The sequence below is a fragment of the Merops nubicus genome, unplaced genomic scaffold (assembly GCF_000691845.1).
Source record: "Merops nubicus isolate BGI_N331 unplaced genomic scaffold, ASM69184v1 scaffold18495, whole genome shotgun sequence".
NCBI classification, from domain to species: domain Eukaryota; kingdom Metazoa; phylum Chordata; class Aves; order Coraciiformes; family Meropidae; genus Merops; species Merops nubicus.
The window spans coordinates 13,182-32,029 of NW_008609157.1; the positions used below are offsets into that span (position 1 = coordinate 13,182).

At 36.0% G+C, this 18,848-nt stretch overlaps 1 protein-coding gene across 1 annotated transcript in view; it reads left to right on the forward strand.

Moving 5' to 3' along the window:
- CAND1 (cullin-associated and neddylation-dissociated 1) overlaps nt 1-15,997 on the forward strand; it is a 25,455-nt gene extending 9,458 nt beyond the window's left edge. The window contains exons 2-14 of the mRNA XM_008940516.1: nt 2,948-3,102; nt 4,897-5,020; nt 5,428-5,684; nt 5,769-5,874; nt 6,378-6,523; nt 7,597-7,889; nt 8,583-8,724; nt 9,342-10,835; nt 11,609-11,704; nt 13,458-13,627; nt 13,721-13,885; nt 14,111-14,218; nt 15,289-15,997. Of these exons, the coding sequence (XP_008938764.1) occupies nt 2,948-3,102; nt 4,897-5,020; nt 5,428-5,684; nt 5,769-5,874; nt 6,378-6,523; nt 7,597-7,889; nt 8,583-8,724; nt 9,342-10,835; nt 11,609-11,704; nt 13,458-13,627; nt 13,721-13,885; nt 14,111-14,218; nt 15,289-15,513 (3,481 nt within the window). The 3' untranslated portion in view covers nt 15,514-15,997. The remainder of the gene's footprint in view (nt 1-2,947; nt 3,103-4,896; nt 5,021-5,427; nt 5,685-5,768; nt 5,875-6,377; nt 6,524-7,596; nt 7,890-8,582; nt 8,725-9,341; nt 10,836-11,608; nt 11,705-13,457; nt 13,628-13,720; nt 13,886-14,110; nt 14,219-15,288) is intronic.
- The last annotated feature ends 2,851 nt before the right edge of the window (nt 15,998-18,848 follow it).

Here is an 18,848-nt window from a genome sequence, read left to right on the forward strand (position 1 = left end):
CCCCAATGTAATCACTAAGGTCTGAAAGGAAGTACTTTGCAATCAAATAGCTTCTTTCCATTAGTCTGGTACAATTAGGATATGATGTATTGAATTTATTAATTTTACTAGAACTGTATACAGTTATTTATTAATCAGGGTTTAGCTCTGTATCATGTTCTGGCAGCTCCATTATTACATTGTACAATCAAATGTATGAAGTTAGAAGTTCTCTTTCAACTTTTTCCTGGTTTCTTTAGCTCCTATTGTTGTTATAAAGTGCTTTGAAAAGCTAGTTTTGGGAAGAGGAAAAATATTTACCCTTGTGTATCAAGCTCACTTGTGGCTGAACTGGTCTAAAAGTTTGCTAATTGCTTATTACTTCAAATCAGTGGAGACGTGAGTACAAATTAAGGTATTACAACTTTCCAAATGTTACTATTTTTCTCTAAGCACGGGAAGCCAGTCTATCTTTGGACAGCACGCTCCCTTTGTGCTTGACAAGAAGTTAGATGAGCCAGATATTTCTAGTTGAGAGTTGTTTTATTGTTAATTATGGTAATCTACTTAAAAAATAATTTTATTATCTCCTTGAGAAACTTCTGCATACTTCTGATGTTTCAATAAGGTCATGACCATATTGTCCTAAATCATTGTAGTCTCAAAAGTCTGACATACTTACAGTAAATAGTGGCATATATTTGAAAATTCATATGCATTCTTGCTCTTAGTCTTTCTTTGTAAGAAGTTAATTTTTCCTCTGCTGTTTCAGTTTGACTTCAGGTCCCCAAAATTAATGTTTGTTAACCATATAGACAATTTTACTCTCAGTCAGCTTTGCTAGAATCAACTTTAAAGAAAAGCAGATGTATACAGTATTGAAGATCAGTGTGGAGAAAAATTACATTTTATTTGGATCATTACCTTCCAATGTAGTCAGTTTGTGATTGGCTCTAAGATGTTGGTTTTTCTGCATTTGTTCATACACTGTCTTCCACATATTTCTGTTTTATAGTTTCAGTTTATAGGGAGGTTTTATGTGTACATTGTGTACAACGTTGAAGAGCAGATAGAAAATTTGGAGCCTCCCTTGAAAGCCACAGGAACGACCATGATTTCTGATCTACGATGCTTGGCTCTGTCAGCTGCAATGGGAGATGCGGCCTTGTAGCTCAGCACTTGAAACCACTTCAGTGCCCTCTGTCCTCACAGCACAGATCTGATGGAGCCGTGGCATGGGCTTGCCTTGACACCTCTACTGCAAACTAGGCCTTGACTTTTACAAAAACAGCAAGAAACCTAAACATTTGAAAAATGCTTCTCAAACAAACAAACAACAACAACAAAAAAACTTCATGTGTATCTTTTCAGTCCTCAAAATCCTAACCAGATTGTTTTGAAACAAAGGACTCACTTAAAACATTCACACTTCAATGCTCATCAAAGTTCACGCTGAGAACACATGTAAAATCACTTGAAAATCTTCTGCGCTTTCTGTGGCTGATGTTGAATTTGATTGTGATATGTAGAGCCTAGAAGAGTGTTTCACAGCAGGGAAAACATTGAGGTGCTGCTGAGAGTCAGGCTGTAGGACTTCTTTGCTGGGATGTGTGGAGCAGCTTCAGAGCACCTAGGGGATGGTTTGTGTACAAGACCGAGTCAGAATGCTGGTTGAGATCTCATAGTAAGCATGCTTTCTTGATTGCATAGTAATGCTATGGATGTCACCACAGAGAATTCAAGAGGGAATAGCTGGCCCGATCAACATACAGAGAACAGAAGCTTACAAAACAAGGGAGACATGTCTTTCAGAGTGGTTACTGTATGTGTAGGTTAACTGTAATGATTTTTGATGGAACATGGTAGGAATACCTATAGCACAGCTTGTAATACACTTTTTTTTTTTTTTTCAGAATTTGATGTGTTTGTTGCTAATGTGGTAAGCTTGAGGGAGTTGAACTAGATTCAAATATTCAGTAATTTAAAGTCTTTCAAAATTAATTTTCTTTTTCTGAGATGCTGTGTCTGAAGGCAGGCGTTCTAACAATAGAGAGAGACTAGATAAACAAATTTAGAGTAAGAAGTGACAGGGGTAATAGGAGAGAGTAAGTTCTTGGAGGAGTTATTACAGAGATTTTTCACAGGTGAATGGAAGAAAATAGAGAACACAAGGCTCTGGTTTTGCATCGCTGCCCTTTTGGAACAGAACATTAGCAATGGAGAGATGCTGAAAGTTGGTGATAGGGCTAGGAAGGTGGGGGAGGGTGCTATATTTCTTGGCAATGAGCTAGACTTTACTAGGACATCTGAGAATTTTAGTGTTTTGGCAAAGGAATACAAGGTTGTTATGATCTTCAAAACAGATGGAATGACTGAAAGCTCACAACTGGGAGGAGAGAGAGGGGATGTTACTATGTGCTGTGTGTATATTGGTGCTTAGAGCCTGTGTTAAGGAGGGCATGCCATGTCATTGATTTTTATTTTACTGTCTGCATTCTATTAAGGAAGGCACCGTAAGGTATAGAATGAGTCTGAGTGTATATTAGACTGGACCCAAGCACTGTGTGGAATAAAGATGCTGTAATTAAGAAGGTAGCTTACTTGTCTGTGATGAACTGATGACACTGATGGTCAAGCACATAAACTGCTGGCTTTGGCTAGGTGACTTTTTTTGTTAAAAATCTTAAGTGAGATGTAAAAGGCACTCCGGTGTTTACACTGATGTGGAACAATCACACACAAATTATTTCCAACACTAGATTAAAAATGTGTACTAAACCGTTTTGTTACTAAATTTATGGAGATGGGTTATCAACCCAACCAGTTAAAGATTCTCAAATTTTAAAATTTTTCCTTATACTGCTACCAGAACCAACCTTAAGTCTGTGACTTGAATACAAAATACTGAAATAGAATGAGGGGATTTATTTAAGGTTTCAGATTTAATACTTTTCTTCTGTTTAAACAGCCTTGGCCCTTTGGTGAGTAAAGTGAAGGAGTATCAAGTGGAGACCATTGTAGATACCCTCTGTACAAACATGCTCTCAGATAAAGAACAGTTACGTGACATTTCAAGCATTGGCCTTAAAACTGTGATTGGAGAACTCCCCCCAGCTTCCAGTGGTAAGGCACTTTTTACTCAAGACTAACTAGTTTTATTGTTTTATTACTAGTTAAAAAAATGCAAAAGCTGGATCCTTTAGTGAAGAGGTTTCAGTTCATTTAATATTGGAACTAATTTCTGTCAGAGGAAAAAAATGTGGCACAAATACCCTTTTAGTTTCTTCTTCTTGGACTGTATTTCCAGATTTTACTAGTTTAAAAACTTTTTTTACTGAAGAATTGCATTAAAGTGGAAAACAAACTTGGAGTATACGAACAGCTCTTATTTTACAGGTCTTATTTTAATATTTACCTGGTGGAACACTTCTAGGCTGTTGTAATAGCTAAATCTCATCTTGCTTTTTGATTGATAGTACGCTTTAAAATTGATTATAACAGGGGTATTTTTATTTAATGATCTGATTTCTTGTCTCAGTTTCTGGTGTTTTGGAAAATACCTTGTGTTTCGAACAATTGCCTATTAGATTACTAGCCTGCAGAAATGCTTACCTGCAGTTTTAAATGAAGGCAGTCTTTTCTCCAAAAGATAGTAATGATGAACAGCTCATCAGTTAATGATTTTACTTTTTTATTCAAGTGTTTTTCAGATGTAGTGCAGGATATGAATGAGAATAAAGAAATTATTTAAAAAGCCTTGGAAATGCAGTTTTTAGAGACTGAGGTTTCTTAAACAAAAAAAAAAGTTCAGATTTTAACATCCTTTCTTGAAAGTCCACATGAAAGTCTTGCTTTTATCAAGCAATAGTGAGATGAATAAACTTTACATAAATAACTAATATTAAGTAAATCAGTTGAAGCTTTTATTGTCTTGTTTTCCTACCAAAAAAAAGGAGGAGATTTCAGGGTGGAATTCAAGCTCAAAAAAAAAAGTAGTAAAGTCTTTCAATATAATTAGTAGTCCTAATACAAAAGGAACGTAGGTGTTGCTTCTTGTTCTCAGCTCAAACATAGAATGTTGTCTTCCTTCTTAGCCTCTGTGGTAACAAATTTGACTGTCTAATTGTTATGCTTAGCTTTAGTCATATAGTTTAAAAATAAGCCATAAATATATACAAACTAGATTTAAATACATTGGAATGTTACTAATTTCACATGGAAATTCCTGAAGTGTGATTAAAAAAACTTCATGCAAATGAAGATGAGCACTGGTCCTTGTGTAGCTGTCACTGTGACATGAGTTGCTTCTCCTAAATACTCTAAACAATGTTAGACAGTTGGGGGAAGGAGGAACTATGAAATTGTGCTAAAGACATTTTTACTTGAGTTTTAAAATACTTTGGTATACATTTATTTTTTTCCCCCCTCTTTCTCAAATGTTTCAGTAGTATTTCAGGTACTTAATAAGTAGCTCCTTGTGCAGAATAAATTTATTTTGCTTCTTTGTTGTACAGCTGTTCTTTAGCGGTGGCTCTGTCTGCTCTGTGCTTCCCCTTCTAGTTTATTCCTTTATTTTTACCTATAGTCCTCTCATTTATTGTTCTAGACTTGTCTTAGCCTTCACTTTCCGTTCTGTGCCCTGCCAAAAGCAGTGTCCTTTCTGTTGCATATATCTTATGGGACAATTTAGAAACCTTCCTTCTCAGTACATTTCTACACAGGTAGTCGTTCAGCTCTAAAGAAAAGCTGAAGAACATTAACAAAGAAACTGGCTGTTCAAGCTTGTTTTGTTGGGTGGGACAAACTTCTTTATGTTGAGATCAGGTTGCTTTCCATAGTCACAAACATGATCTCTGCTGTTAAAAACTATTTTTTTTTAAAAACTATGATAATGTTGAGGTTTTGTTGTACTTTCAGGATCTGCATTAGCAGCTAATGTTTGCAAAAAGATCACAGGACGTCTCACTAGTGCTATAGCCAAGCAGGAAGATGTATCTGTTCAGCTGGAGGCACTGGATATCATGGCTGATATGCTGAGCAGGTAAACATCCCTCTTCCAAAATACTGGTGAATGCTGATAAATACTCCTTAGAGCTTGAACACAAATTTTCTAAAGGTTAAATTTAAATTACTTTTAAGTTATGTGATATAATACGATATTAAATATAGATGAAACCTAATTTAGGAAAAAAGAAGTGAGTGTATTGAAGATGATTGGTAGATTGATTATTTAATTTTTTGAGAACTGTACTTAAGCTTATTTTAATGTTTATTGCTTTGAGGGTATATTTTAAAGTTTCTTTATTTAAAAGAGCAAAAAGCTTAAATTTAAAGCCTTAATGGGAATCATTGTTGTACTTTGGAAATGTTTAAAAGACTTGTTGTACGGTATATGAACAAAGTTATCTAGATTCAATTGGTTTGAGTTTGTGTTTTGTCTGTTTTAAGGCAAGGAGGACTGCTTGTTAACTTCCATCCTTCAATTCTGACCTGTCTGCTCCCCCAGCTGACTAGCCCCAGACTTGCTGTGAGGAAAAGAACCATCATTGCTCTTGGTCACCTGGTTATGAGTTGTGGCAATATGGTTTTTGTTGACCTCATTGAACATCTGTTGACAGAACTGTCTAAAAATGATTCCATGTCAACAACTAGGACCTATATACAGTGTATTGCTGCTATCAGTAGACAAGCAGGTCATAGAATAGGTAAGAAAAACATATAAATTAACTCTAACTTTTAAAGTTTTAAGATGAGAGTAATTACTTTGCTACTTTTTTTCCTCTTACCAGGTGAATATCTTGAGAAAATAATTCCTTTGGTAGTAAAGTTTTGTAATGTAGATGATGATGAGCTACGAGAGTATTGCATTCAAGCCTTTGAGTCCTTTGTTAGGAGGTAAGTTACTCTCTGGTACCTACTTGAGGCTTTCTTAAGATCTAATGGAGTGCCATTTGGTTGTAAGCTGTCAAGAGAGTCTCCTTAATGCAACGTGTTTTTGTAAGCTGTGAGCTGAAACTGTGCCTCTAACTCGTTCTTCTAATTTAACTGTTAAGCAGTGTGTTATGTCTGTCTATGTACTGTTTTATTACTACTCATGCGAACAGGAGTGGGAAAGTGTTCTTATAATATTTGTTGTCCAATAGTGATGGCAAAAATAATTGACATCCAAAGGCATATCTTGGTCCTCTGCAGCCTTCAAATGTAGCGCATCCAGTTGTGTAGTAGCATTGCCCTTTCTGACCTTCCACTTTGGATTTCTGTAATTCAGATGAATGTATTGATTGATGGTATTTGGTTTGGCTGATGTCTCCAAAGTACAGTATCTGGCTTGAAGTCTTTTAGAAATTTTTTAATTCTTCAAAGTAATTTGACATTGATTGTGTTTTTCTGTTACGCAGATGTCCTAAAGAAGTTTATCCTCATGTATCTACTATTATAAACATTTGTCTTAAATATCTTACCTATGATCCCAATTACAATTACGATGATGAAGATGAAGATGAAAATGCTATGGATGCTGATGGTGCTGATGATGATGATCAAGGTATATTCTCTTTTTGATCTGGGGGAGATGAAGAGCTTGTGAACCTCAGCTTACTTGAGAAAATTGATACGGGTGGTATTGCTACTAAGTGTGGGCATTTGAATGACTTGTATACTTCTGTATTCAATTTTTGTACTGTTTTTAAACATACCTTAGGAACTCGCTTCTTGAAATAAAAGTATAGGATGTGATAAATAATTCCTTGAGATAAATAATTCCAAGGAACATAAAGTACGAGATAAATATTTTAAAATACTTGAAAGGTGGGAAAAGGCAGAAGCATGTAGGATGATGTAACTACAGCCAGAGGCTGAGTTAATGAATTGAAAAAACATATTTGGCATGGGAAAGGCTTCTCACTACTTTTCACTATAATATGTTGCTACCTAATGCATAAAATCGAAATATATTGAAAATTACAAAATGCTCAGTTTTTTTCTGTGGGATAAAAAATGTTATCGAATGAAAGACATAAGGAATTCATTGCTAGTGTGGTGGCAATACCTTGCTGTGTGTAAGTGTTATGACATTTTGGACAGACAGGTAATCTGAACCCAGAGCATAACAGTCTCATCACTTCAAGAATGAATAAGCTGCATAATTGTTGCTTTAGTGCTTAAAAAGCCAATTCGTATTGCTTATTGCCTTTTTTTTTTTTTTTTCATTTTTGGGGGCAAAGTATGGTTTGATTTACTCCTAGAAAGAAACAGAGTAAGTTGGTGAATCTTGATCCGCTAGTAGTTGTTCTTGCATTGTCACTTGGGCCACAGATAAAGAGGAATGTGCTTTAAATCAGTAATCAGGCTGTAAGTATGATGGGAACCACCTTGTCCTGATTGCACTTTAAATTTATACACATGTAAGACTCAAGTGAAAAAACTGTCAGAGAAAATAATTTGCCCTACCATTTAGGCATTTTAGAGGGCTTTTTATGTGTGGTTTTTAACATATTTCTTAACTTGTTTCTTTGTGTGCCGTATGCAGAGAACCCAAGTGTGTTGTTGCTAATTGTTTGAAAGAAAACTTGATGCTTTGTCTAGACTTGAACATATACATAATTTTGTTTTTTCAAGGGAGTGATGATGAATATAGTGATGATGATGACATGAGCTGGAAAGTGAGACGTGCAGCTGCGAAATGTCTTGATGCTGTGGTTAGCACACGACATGAAATGCTTCCAGAATTCTACAAAACTGTATCACCTGCTTTAATAGCCAGATTCAAAGAACGTGAAGAGAATGTTAAAGCAGATGTTTTTCATGCATATCTTTCTCTCTTAAAACAAACTCGACCTGTGCAAAGTTGGCTTTGTGATCCTGATGCAATGGAACAAGGAGAGACACCTTTGACGATGCTTCAGAGTCAGGTTATTTGTCAACGTTTTTACTTTTGAGAAGACACACTGGAGTTGTGCCCTGTTCATAAGGATAGTTCTTGAAATGTGCCATTCCCTACTTTCTTCAGACAGAGATTACAGTTCATTGCTGTAGTACTAGCATAGAGATCAAGCCAGGTAAACTGGCCTGGAAAAGTGCAGCAGTCTTGGAAACTGAAATTATCAGCTCAAGCAACTGTCCTTGTCTGATTCCAGTTGTTTACCTTCACTGGTAAAAGTTGCATGTCCAGTGTAGTTTAGCCTAGTTACCAAAGCAAAATAGCTACTTTAAAGCTTATGTCTGTGTTGCGGAATGCACAATGATCAAGGCAAAACTTCATTTGCTATAACTTATTTTATTTGCATAACACAAAAGATAGTGCTGAAAAATTTCTAAGTTAATTATTTGGGTGACTCCTTAGTTGTTGCTCTCTGCAGTTTTAATAATGCAAATCTAGTTTTGCTTTGTTTCCCCTCACCTTTTAAAGTTAAATTACTATTTTTTTAAATAGCAATTCTTTTGAATCTTTAATTTTCCTAGTGTTCATATAACTTCTATAGTTCCTTAGAGAAGTCAGAAATACAGGGCTAGGATGCTTATTTTTCTTTATATCCAGCCAGTGATCAGAGATCAAAAGAAATGTCAGCTATTGAATCAATTAACAGGTTGTGTGATGATTACAGGTCCCCAACATAGTTAAAGCCCTGCACAAACAGATGAAGGAGAAAAGTGTGAAGACTCGTCAATGTTGCTTTAACATGCTGACTGAGCTAGTAAATGTATTACCTGGAGCCCTAACACAACATGTTCCTGTACTTGTACCAGGTATGAGAAACATTACTAACTTAAAGATATATTAGCAAGATTTGATGTGAAGTTTCAAAATCTTTAAATCTTGACTGTACTTTTTGCAAAAGCTTTGAAGTGTTGCTTCTATTTAAATAAATTGGCAAAATAATCATCTGCTGTGTGGATCCATATAAATATTTTAGTGACATATTTCTAGTAATCTTGAAAACAAGGGTTGGCTCTAAGTTTGAGGGTGTTTTTTGTTTGTATAAAAAAAGTTCATTTGCTTTTTAATTGCAAGATCAAACTGCCTTCTTATCTTAATGGAGCAAAATATTGTCCACATTTTAGCTTTTGCAACCTAGAATGTTGAATTTTGAAGTAACGAGGAAAAGTAAGTTTGGAAAAGCTAAAGGTTTAAAATCCTCTTATAATTAAGAAGGTACTTCACCAACCATTAAATGGCCCATGTCCTTTGTGTAGAGGAAGCTTGAAAACTAATGGAGTGAATAAAATTATTCAAGGGGCTTGGAAGCATTCAAGAAAGACTGGAGGCAGGAAAACAGATTCTGTGTAGCAGCCTTCCTTCACAAATTTTGAAGTGTTCTGGCAAAATATAAATACCTAAGCTAAAAATACATTTTTTGTTCCAGGAATAATTTTTTCACTGAATGACAAATCAAGTTCTTCTAATCTGAAGATAGATGCTTTGTCCTGTTTGTATGTCATCCTCTGCAATCACTCTCCCCAAGTCTTTCATCCTCATGTTCAAGCGTTGGTGCCTCCAGTTGTAGCTTGTGTTGGAGACCCGTTTTACAAGATTACATCGGAAGCGCTTTTGGTTACCCAACAACTCGTGAAGGTCATTCGTCCTTTAGACCAGCCTTCTTCCTTTGATGCTACTCCTTATATCAAAGATCTGTTTACTTGTACAATCAAGAGGTTAAAGGCTGCTGACATTGATCAGGAGGTGAAAGAAAGGGCAATATCTTGCATGGGTCAAATCATTTGTAGCCTTGGTGACAGCCTAGGCACAGACCTGCCTAGTACGCTTCAGATCTTCTTAGAGAGGCTGAAGAATGAGATCACTCGATTAACTACAGTGAAGGCCATGACGTTGATTGCTGGTTCTCCTCTGAAGATAGATTTGAGACCAATCCTTGGGGAAGGGGTTCCTATCCTTGCTTCTTTCTTGAGGAAGAACCAGCGAGCTTTGAAACTGGGCACGCTTTCTGCTCTAGATATTTTAATTAAGAATTACAGTGACAGCTTGACTGCTGCCATGATTGATGCTGTCCTTGATGAGCTTCCACCTCTGATCAGTGAAAGTGATATGCATGTATCACAGATGGCCATCAGTTTTCTGACAACGCTGGCTAAAGTATATCCTTCCTCTCTGTCAAAGATTAGTGGGTCCATTCTCAATGAACTTATTGGGCTGGTGAGATCGCCTCTACTTCAGGGCGGTGCACTTAGTGCCATGCTGGAATTTTTCCAAGCTTTGGTTGTGACTGGTACAAATAATTTAGGCTATATGGATTTACTGCGCATGCTGACGGGCCCGGTGTACTCGCAGAGCACAGCACTTACTCACAAGCAGTCTTACTATTCCATTGCCAAATGTGTTGCTGCCCTTACTCGAGCCTGCCCCAAGGAAGGACCGGCTGTTGTAGGCCAGTTCATTCAAGATGTCAAGAACTCGAGGTCCACAGATTCCATTCGGCTTTTGGCTTTGCTTTCTCTTGGGGAAGTTGGGCATCACATTGACTTGAGTGGACAAATTGAGCTGAAGTCCGTCATATTAGAAGCATTCTCTTCTCCGAGTGAAGAAGTCAAATCGGCGGCATCGTACGCCTTAGGCAGCATTAGTGTTGGCAATCTTCCCGAGTATCTGCCCTTTGTCTTACAAGAGATTACCAGCCAACCTAAGAGGCAATACCTTCTTCTTCATTCCTTGAAAGAAATAATTAGCTCTGCATCAGTCATTGGTCTCAAACCGTACGTTGAGAACATCTGGGCCTTACTCCTGAAACACTGCGAATGCGCAGAGGAGGGCACGAGGAACGTTGTTGCCGAGTGCTTGGGCAAGCTTACGCTGATAGACCCGGAGACTCTGCTTCCACGCCTCAAGGGGTACTTGGCATCAGGTGAGTGGTAGTAACTCGTGTGCATATTGTACCAAAAGGCCATTTGCTACAATATATTAATACATTAATTGAGTTCTGCAAGTTATTTGCTTAAATTTTGTGATACTTGCCCCACTTACCCCGCTCCAAACGGTGTGGAGCAGGGATGGTTCCATTTTTACTAGAAGTTAATCATATGTAGCACAAATTATTTCCATGTTCTGCTTCTAGACTGTATTTCTGTTAATGATGTTCTGTTTAACAAAGAGCTATAAACTTAAAGAGAAAGGAGCAACAAAAGGACAAGTTGACAAACCAGTTGCAGCATGTTGAGCTTTTGGTGTAAATTACAGTATTCTTAATTTTTGGATAAGAATTCTGAAATTTTTAAGAATCCGGAAGTATTGCTGAGTGTAATTCATGAATCGGTTTCATATCAAAGAATGTATTCACATGTTTTCTTCATGTGCTTTTGCTTTAAAGAGGAGAGTTATCTGCAGGCCTATGTGTGACCATAAAAAAAAAAATGTTTTAACAGACTTGTTACTTGAATTTTCTGTAGCAGATAACATTAAATGCTCATTACAAATGTTAACGGTATTTATCCCCCGTTAAAAATGTTTTCTCCATAGATTTACTTGAGTTACATATTGCATTGCTAGTAATAAATAACAGTTCTTTTTTAGTGTTCTTAGGCATATTAGAATGTTTAAAAAGAATGGGATTTAGCATGATTTAAATTCTGTAGTTGCACTGTTTTAATGCTATGTATTCATACTTTTGTTTTTTATTAGGGTCCTCATATGCTCGAAGTTCAGTGGTTACTGCTGTTAAGTTCACGATTTCTGATCATCCACAACCCATAGACCCACTATTGAAGAACTGCATAGGTAAGTTCTTTATTTTCACCAACAGCTTGTGTGTTTTTCAGGCAATAGAACTGCATTTAAAGTTTGTTCTTTGTGTTTTAAAACCTAAATATTTTGCAGGTACCAGAATTAGCTGCTAATGAGAACTGTTGGAACAGTTTTAAAATGTTTCCATGATAGCCAGTTATATTTATTAATCCTAGCTTATTGGCATTCTGAGCAGTGACAGTGGTGGGATTAAAAAAAAATACATGTATTTGAGCTGTGATGGGCAGTACAAGAAGCTAGGGAATTTAGGAAAATGGGACCCAAAAGCTGATTTCCTTTCTCACGCTCTTGCCAGATTATATCAGTTTGATGTAGTAAGGTACTGTCTTTAACCAGAAGGGTGGTCTTGGAAATATTTGACATTCAGTCACTTAAAATCTGTGTGCACATGTGAGTTCTGAGCATTACCGGGTGGTGAACTGTAAATTTAGGTCCTTATGATTCTGTAATGGTTGTGGTCTGAAAGCATTTGAAAGCCTGTATATTTTTACAGGGATAAGGTAATTGGAGCTTTTAGTGTAACATCAGAATGATAAAGAGCATTGCTGCACTGTGGCTTTTTGATCTTTTCCTCATTTCTGTGACAAAGTATTGCAGATTTGTTTAATATGCTATAGTGGATGTTTTATAGTGGATTAATTACAGGTTGAAAGATATGTTAAAAAAAATGTATACTGCTAAACCTAATAGGGGGAAAAAAAATCTTGAAAAAAATCTTTAAAAGCACAGTTTTTGTGGAGAGCAAGGTTTTTATTTGTGGGGAGATGAAGTCAGTTCCTATGTGTTATTTTCATCACTAAGCTGATTTTTTTTTTTTAAATAATATATTCAAGAATTGATTATGCTTGTGGGTTTTTCCCCTGCTCCTCCCACTGAAGCTGCCTTGCCTTTTTGGTTTCTTGAAATATTTATCATTCAGTAAAAAAACTAATGGTATAAAGTATTTTAAAAAATGTCAATTGTCTTTAGTTTTGTTACCCAGTTTCTTTTGTGTATGTAGAAGATGCTTTGATGTTTACACCATGTAGTTTTTCTCCTTTAAAAATTTCACTCCTTGTAGAAGTTGCTAGTAAAACCTCGCAAACATTGAGGAAAAGCATGAGTTATCCTTACAGGTATTTATTTGAACAAGGCTGTACTATAGAACTATGGTAATACTAATTTGAAAATGCCCATGGGTGGGGTGGCATGAGAGCAGTGTTGCTACATTAGTATATACTGAGTAGGCTGATTTTATTGCAATTTAGGAATTAAACGTGCCCATTTAGGAGTTAAAAATCAATACGTTGATAGTTTCTGTAAGAGATGTTCTCTAATTCTTGAACTGCAGAATTGAAATTGGTTTGTGAAAGCGTATTCTGAGAGACTTTTAAGGGAGAATAGGAAAGGTTAAATATAATTTTCATTAATTTACACACTATCTTTAGGAAAAATGTTGAAATGTCATTAAACGATGGCCATTTATTTTGATGGTGTTTTTCTCTGTTACTTCTGTTTTATTATATGAAATCCTAGATATTAATTATATGATTACTTTTCATATGATTATAATTGATAGCTTTATTTTTGTAATCATGCTAGAAGACAGGCATTGGTTCCTACTACATGAAATTAACTTCTGCACTAAATATGTCCTTTTGAAAGGTTAAAATTAAGCAATGATATTTTTAAAGTGGCAAATTAAAAAGTTCCTCATAGACTGAATTATTTCTGTACATGATTGCAGGTGATTTCCTGAAAACATTGGAGGACCCAGATCTCAATGTCAGGAGAGTGGCCCTGGTGACATTTAACTCGGCTGCACACAATAAACCATCATTAATAAGGGACCTCTTAGATACTGTGCTTCCTCATCTTTACAACGAAACAAAAGTCAGAAAGGAATTGATCAGAGAGGTAGGTTGACTGAGAAAAATGTTGATAAATATGTGTAAGTAGATTGTTTTCCTAAATGCATTACTTCTTAAATCTGTTTTTATTTGCTGACAGGTGGAAATGGGACCATTTAAGCATACAGTTGATGATGGGTTGGACATAAGGAAGGCAGCTTTTGAGTGCATGTATACTCTTTTGGATAGCTGTTTGGATAGACTAGATATATTTGAATTCTTAAATCACGTGGAAGATGGCCTGAAGGATCACTATGATATTAAGGTTAGCTGTCATTTTTTTTCCGATGGAAGCAGTGAGTCAAAATATTTTAAATAGTGAATAGACGGAAATGATAAAAGTATTACTTCATGTGCATAAATACCTCGCCATATTTGCCATTTTCATTAAACTGTTGTTGTTAAAAAGGTTGCACAGCATTGTAGGAAATCCATCGCGGTATATGTGCTGGGCATAACTAATGACTGAATTGTTTTTTTCTCAACATAGATGCTCACCTTTTTAATGTTGGTGAGACTGTCTACCCTGTGTCCAAGTGCAGTGCTGCAGAGGCTGGATAGACTTGTTGAACCTTTGCGTGCCACGTGCACAACTAAGGTATTGAAACTGAAACTTCTTGAAGCTAATTATTTTGTGTTGTCTTATAGAAATATAAATGAACTTGTGTATGAGGAAGACTTCTGTACTTCTGCAGCGTTTCCTGAGCTGCAGTTGATAAACTGCAGTAGATAGAGTAATATAAGTATGTGGGCCTTCATACGTGTATTAGATTTCTTTAAATTACAAATGAAGGTGTAGACTTGTTAGCTTCTTTTTTAAAAACCTCTATTTCTATGAGACTATTTCCTCTGTTTCTTAAAAATTTTGTTTGGGCAATTTGTCTCACTTCATTATAAATAGTGAAACTGGAATAATGAGAGTTTTTCTGACTTCTGGTGATTACGTTGTTTCGGACAGGCATTTGGGTGATGAACTATCAAACTACTTTAAAGTAGTGGAACTATTTTTTTTTTTTTACTCCATTTATATTACAAGATTCTTGGGTCTTGACACAGTTAATCTCTTTCTATTCCTGCTCTTGCCTTGTTCCACCTACATGGTCTGACAATCATTTAATGCCTAATTTACTTTGCTTTTTCATTACTGTAGTCTGTTACATAGAATATCAAGAAATTTGACTGATTTTAATGATAATTTATGTGTATATCACGGAAACATCTCTGATAATTGTAACTAAAGGTTAAACAGTTGTTCTAAAGAAGGTCAACTTTTTTAAGAAGTTCTATTCTCTGAAAACTGGAAGTGCTGTGATAATATCAGTTTAATGTTGTTTACTGACCTTGCTAGCTAGAGGTTGGCTGCTATAATTGTTTGCATTTGGTAATTGACTTTGCAGCTTACAACCTTTTTCTGCTTACTTTGCAGTGTTCAAGTTTTAGTCCCATTTATAAACTGCTGGTAAAAAGTCTGCTAAAAAGTAAATGTTTCGGGGGTTTTATTTTGGTTGGTTGCGTTTTTTTTTTTTTAAGAACTTAGGCCATTTAAAAAGCTGTACAGAGTGGTAATATGAAAGGAAATAGGTCTGTAAGATATGGGGGCTTTTTTTAAGGTGGGTGTAGAGGGAGGGTCAAGCAAAAATTTCAAACGTATTTTCATTTTTTCCCTAGGTAAAAGCGAACTCAGTGAAACAGGAGTTTGAAAAGCAAGATGAACTGAAACGTTCTGCTATGAGGGCAGTAGCAGCGCTTCTAACCATTCCAGAAGCAGAGAAGAGTCCATTAATGAGTGAATTTCAGTCACAGATAAGCTCTAACCCTGAGCTGGCAGCCATCTTTGAAAGTATCCAAAAAGATTCATCATCCACTAACTTAGAATCAATGGACACTAGTTAGATATTTGTCCAAAATGGGGACCATTACGTTGAACCATATGATGCACTGAATTGACAGGTTATGAGTAAGAAACAGAAAAAGTATCTAATCTACACATTGTTCCATTTTATTTACCTTTATGAGACAGTTGGCTTTTCCCATTGTTGCTTTTCTAGCATTTATTCCAGAAATGTATTTCCATAATCCAAACTTTGTTAACCACTCTTGTTTTAGTGGAATGGGCCACATTTGGGAATTAAAAATTTGACGCATGGTGTATGGGAATAGATTCCAACATCCATTTGCCCTGTAATGTTTAGGATTAAAATGTCAAAATTTTGTGACCATGATTTTTTTTTTTTTTTCCTTTTTATTCACTCTTTCTACTTGTAAACAAAAAATGGGGGGAGGTGGGAACCAAGTGTCAGGGTGCACCATGTTTTTGTATAACTTTTTTTTTTTTTTGGTCGTTGTTTCAGCTTCATAAATTAGTTTGGCTGGCAGATGAATTCTGTATAAGATTTATTATATCAAAGAGAGGGTTTGGGACACAGTTCAAAAAAAGCAGGCATAAATGTCATTTTTAAAGGTGTGGGGATTAGAAAACAAATATCCCTGTTGTGCACACTAATTTTGCATGAGCAAGTTTACAAATATATATTGTCTGTAAAACAGCATGTGCAGTTTATTCGTAATGCAAGTTAAAATAAGTTCTACTGTATCAGTGCAGCTTTCAGGTATTTTTGACATACAGACCATTCATCCAGGAAGGGACAAATGAAGGTTGTTTGTCTTAACCTGGCTTTTTAAAATGCCAGTAATAAGACTCTGCAGATGTTCTTAACAGTAAATACAACAATTCCTGCAGTTTTCATGTTTTTTTGTTCCCAAAGGCTGGATCCCCTGGAATTGAGGGGAACAAACTGGAAGATTGGAGGAAATAGGATGAGATGGAGGTAAAATGAGCAGAGAACAGCAATAGCTGCTCAGTTGCTCCTGAACTCTGGATTCAGCTATGTTTTTATTACAGAAGTATGAAAGGAAGTTTCTTCAGTGGTTTTTACTTCCTATTCTTCATCTAGCAGCTTTTGTGAAGGCACTAATACATGATTTTACCTAGACAAGTGTTAACAGACCATCATTTCGTGCCTGTCAGTGTTTTTCTGGCACATGGAACCACCAGTAGATTGCAGTGCTGCATCTTACAGTATTCTGACAAGACAGGAAACCAAGAATGGTCATGAGACTGGAGAGAGATAGAAAACAAACTGAAACAAGAAAAGAACCTGCTGTGAATATGCTGCAGTAGTCTAAAAGTGGATCAGAAGCTGGTAGCTGGCAGTCCCACATTGGACTGGATTTGGGAATGTAATAGCAAAAGATGGGGAACCACTGCCTCAATGCCTGAAATTGAGACTTGTCGCTACTTGTTTTATGCAGTTGCTTAGCTGTCTCTTTTTCAGTCAGATCTGAATTTGATTTTTCTCTAGTTAACAAGGGTTAACTAGTATTTTAGATGGTGGTTTTTAGCTGGTTTAGTATTTTGGAAACCTGTTACATGGACACGTGGCATAAGCTGCTACGTGAGTAAACTAACACGTGTTGTTATGACCCCAGAGGCAGCTTTCTGTGAGCACTGAGATTCAGGGGCCAGTAGTTCATCTTATATGCTTGCAGCTTGGGAAAAGCAGGGGAGGTAGTGGTGCATCTTATTTTGATAAAAGGACCTGAACAAAGAAGTCTAGCTCCTTCACTAGTAACAATTTTAGTGCTGTAGAAATTTTTGAATTTGTAGCCTTTCTCTGTCTCCAAAGTCTTCATACTAATGTAACAGTTGTCTTCTAGAAGTAGAAATAAATGAGGTTAAATGTAATAACATATCTAAATGTCATGAAAAAGGATGGCATGACTCTAGAGAGAAACCATATGCTAGAAAAAGCACTATGAATTAGGTGCGTTTTGTCTTGCTGTACAACTCTTCTACTTCAATTACAGCAATATGCAGGCCTCCTAATTAAGAATCTGTTGTGTTAATTAGTTGTCAAATTAATCCTAGAACTTTTGTGTTGAGTTTTCAGAGTGCATTAAAATGTTTTGTAGACCTAACGCTAGGTGTGAGAATGGTATGATAAACATGAGATGTGAGGCTGAAATACCTAAGTGGAGTAGGTGACAACGGTAAGTAAACAGGACATTTGTAGCTGAGAGATTTGTGTGTGTTTCTGTGCTACCAAAAATGCTGAATGTGGTGGGTGCAAATACTCTTAGCTTTGCTTTGCAGTACATGACAGTGGAGCAAGCTTGAGGACAGAAGGTTGAACTCTATTACATGGTGAATGCTTTCTTGCAAGAGTGATTTTCTTTGAGCACTGATGAAGCAGTTTGGAACATAAGGATTAAGTCTTCCCTGTAAATTACAGAAATTTTGAAGAGTACGGTTCTCTCCACGTAGCATTTGGTTATTTTGGTGACACAGGAAGACAAACTCCTAAAGGTTACAACTGCACCATAACATTTATTAGTTTTATAAAATCTAACCAGCTTAGGTGTTCTCATTCCACTCATTTTCACTGGTTGCTAGATTGAAAGGTTTGTGGGGTTTTTTTTTGTTTGTTTGTTTTCCTTACTGCATATCCAAGTATTTGGGTAAATCTCATGTATTTATGCTTTTAGTGCAACTAGGCTTGGGTAATTCTGTTAAGGATGATGTTATGAATACCTGTAGCTGTTCTTTAAATGCTAAATAGTTAAAACTAAAGTGTGAAATCACTCTCACCAAAACAAAATCAGAATTCTGAAAGGCTGCTTTAAAAAATTTTTGGTATCATTAGAACTTTTCTCTAGTGCTCTTCATCATTTAGCACACAGGCAGTTGAGACAAATTAATTAAGCTTGCACATAATACAGAAATGGTTGGCCAGTCCTTGCATTGTAGATTCTTGCCTTTAAATATTTTTGTATCTCAAAAGTACTTAATGCTCTGATTTTCCATGAAAAATATTGCCATCCTTGCAAGAGAGTTATTTTCTAAAATTATGAATTGAAAACTAAGAGTACCTTGAGAACACTGCACTTCAATCATGTACATTTATTTTTTTAATATAATTTTCCTTCAAAATGTTACATCTAATATAGCAGTTGACAAAATAAAATAGCTGAACTACTTCCAGATTGTATTTTTATGAATTGAACATAGCAGCACCTATACATATAAGCAGCATTGCTTCTCTTAAATGAAGGATTATTTTAACATTTCATCAACTCAAATTAGAAATATGAATTAGAAGTTAAGATCTGCTACTGTTGTATTTGGCTTAACAGACATACTCGGTAATGATACTAGGGACAAATTCATC